This window comes from Sinocyclocheilus anshuiensis, unplaced genomic scaffold (genome assembly GCF_001515605.1).
Source record: "Sinocyclocheilus anshuiensis isolate Anshui unplaced genomic scaffold, SAMN03320099.WGS_v1.1 scaffold130, whole genome shotgun sequence".
Taxonomy (NCBI): domain Eukaryota; kingdom Metazoa; phylum Chordata; class Actinopteri; order Cypriniformes; family Cyprinidae; genus Sinocyclocheilus; species Sinocyclocheilus anshuiensis.
The window spans coordinates 2,437,340-2,440,271 of record NW_015544207.1 but is presented as its reverse complement, the minus strand read 5'-3'; the positions used below and the strand labels follow the sequence as shown (position 1 = coordinate 2,440,271).

Genomic DNA, 2,932 nt, shown 5'->3' with positions numbered 1-2,932 from the left:
GTATTACACATAAACATTTAGGCTACAACGGCCTAACATAAACTATGGAACATAAAAGAAGATAATTTGAGAAATATCTGAGTATTTTTTGTTCATACAATAAAAGTCGCTGGTAACCAAAACAGCTTTGTTATCAACAATCTTCAAAATCCCATACTTTTATATTCCACAAAAGAAAGGTTTGAAACGGTTTGAGGGTGAGTAAATGATGACAGAAGTTACAATTTTGGGGTAAACTATCCCTTTAATGTTATTATTATTATTATTATTATTTTATGCGTTGTAATACATTATATCTTGTCGTAAATAATTATAACTGAATTTAAGGTGCATATAGTGTAACAATGAATTGATAAGTGTTATAATGTATTAACTGTACAATGAGATTGTACAATGCATTATAAGGTGAATTACAAGGCATAATTTATGCATTAAAACTACTTTTATAATGCATTATACATAAAGGCTTTAAGTGAAGTGTTACCTATTTTTTTCTTAATTTCATAAAGTCATGTAACTTCAAGCCTCCATCATTTAAGCATTATTATATAACATAAAAAAAAAATGTCTTCTAGCATATCACCGAAAATATGAGACAACATAGTATTAATAATTGATTTTTATAAATTCATTTAAAAATATTTATTATAATGCTAATATAATTCAAATATTTTAGCATGTCATTACTGAAAACGTGAGATAATGTAACCACTGATAATTACCAATAAGTATAATAAAATTAGTATTGCTGGTCATTTTAAATGACTGTTGTTGTTATTAATACAATTTTATTTATTTTTATTATGATTATTATTTCCTGTATTATTATTATATTTACTATTCTCACAAATTCAGATCATAAGCCTGCATCATTTGAAAACATGAGACAACATAACCACTAGTAAAAAAAAATTTTTTTTTTAATTAATCTACAGCATAACCCTTCTGGGCAGAAAAGATCATTACATGACAGGTCGGTTAGCAAAAAAGGAAACGTAAGCTTGGTTGAATTGGAATGGATTGAAGTTAGTTTGCAAAGGGTTTGATAGGGCACATTTCTCCATAGATTACGTCTAAATTACATTTCCTTATTAAGACTTAAGTCTCCGGCAGGTTAAAACAACAGCAGCGAGAGCATAGGTCAGCTTCAGCGCACGATTCCAGCTTCATTAAAAAGGAATCATTGAGCTTATTTCCAGAAGGTTCATTGAAACAGACATTCATGATTTTGCAGTTGTACCTTGGACTGTTATGAGTTATGGCTCAGGTCATACATTATGCCTCTTTCTCCTAATAACTTACTTATAAACAGCACACATGTCAAGCTACAAGGAAGAGGAGTGTCTGGCACCAACACAAAGAAGCTGTATGTCTGTATTCCTGCTGTCAGATAAACACTGTGATGTTCAATTCTGTGTAAAGACCCTATAATACAGTCCTGTTGCATTCTACAATCCATTAGTACACACATTCACAACCAATAACAATAAACCTTGAATTTACCCAAATAATGTAGATCAGTACTATGCCTTAAAAGTGCTGAGGAATTAGCCAACGTAAAGAAGCAGAAGGAAAAGGAGTTTAGAGACAATCCTTGGCACTGACTGTCTGAAAGAGTCGATCAAGCTTCCTTCAAAATCTTCAGAATCTGCAGAGATACACGATCAAATGACTCTCATTAAACCTGTAATGCAGAAAAAAAAAACCTGGATACAGTGATTTGTTAAAATTAAAATGTACCTAAATTATTTTAATTACAACAATTATTACTGTGATGTATAATGAAACTTTACTATTAAATGGTACATTTTTGTTACTACATTAATGAGAATGAGGTATGCTTAACTGAATATAAAAAGTATGTTAAATGCAAATAGATAAATACAAATCTTGTCCTATTTTTATTTAGAGACAAACGATCAGCTCACTTTGTCTCTATCCATGAGATTGTCACTTGTTGTCCTGGTCTTGTCCTCTCTCAAACAAACTTTTCTTACTGGAGATGCTCACAAGTCTCAGATCCTGAGCATAAACAAATGAGTTATGAGAGAAAACATAGAGAAGACAATGTTCCATATTTAAAGCCGTTAACTCATTCAAGTCAAGTTTGGCGAGAATCTTCCACATTCAGTGGATCAGCCATCAGTGCCACAGACTGCAAACTGAACGAGAAAGAAATATCTACTTATATATTGCATAAAGAAACTGAAACCAGTTTTAAGGCTATTGTTTTTTTTTTTGTATTGCAAAGATTAATTTCATGACCACTGATCACACTTTCACCCCAAACAGAAATACAGTAATAATTCTCTTGTTTGAAGGATTATAATATCTGAGTATTTTTTGTTCATACAATAAAAGTCGCTGGTAACCAAAACAGCTTTGTTATCAACAATCTTCAAAATCCCATACTTTTATATTCCACAAAAGAAAGGTTTGAAACGGTTTGAGGGTGAGTAAATGATGACAGAAGTTACAATTTTGGGGTAAACTATCCCTTTAATGTTATTATTATTATTATTATTATTTTATTTTAATGAAATGATACTCTAAATAAGAAACTAAATCTGCCAGCAGGTGGCGGTAAATGTCTTTGAGTCATTCATTCAACGGCTGATTCATTCAGGAATGAAGTACATGGCTGTTTATGAATGGGTCTTCGAATCATTGGTTCACACGATTCGTTCAAAACGCGGATTCCTTCAGAAACTAAACGCTGCTGTTTCTCGAAAACGCGCAACAATTCTGTTATGGCTTTAAAGGTAATTTGTTCTCTGCAAAATTGAGCAAAAACATATTGTGTTTAAAATATAACACAATATCATTGTTTTGGGTTTGGGTTATTATACACAATTTTTGGGTATAATATGTTACAGTTTACTTTATTTTGCTATCCTCACTTACATAAATGAACTACAGTGTCCTGCACCCA

General features: G+C 31.3%; 1 protein-coding gene across 1 annotated transcript in view; it reads right to left on the bottom strand.

The window, feature by feature from the left end:
• Positions 1 to 926: 926 nt before the first annotated feature.
• lad1 (ladinin) overlaps positions 927 to 2,932 on the bottom strand; it is a 19,022-nt gene continuing 17,016 nt past the window's right edge. Inside the window, exons 13-14 of the mRNA XM_016497512.1 lie at positions 1,929 to 2,022; positions 927 to 1,648 (exon numbers count right to left, since the gene is read on the bottom strand). Coding sequence (XP_016352998.1) covers positions 1,951 to 2,022 — 72 coding nt within the window. The 3' untranslated portion in view covers positions 927 to 1,648; positions 1,929 to 1,950. The remainder of the gene's footprint in view (positions 1,649 to 1,928; positions 2,023 to 2,932) is intronic.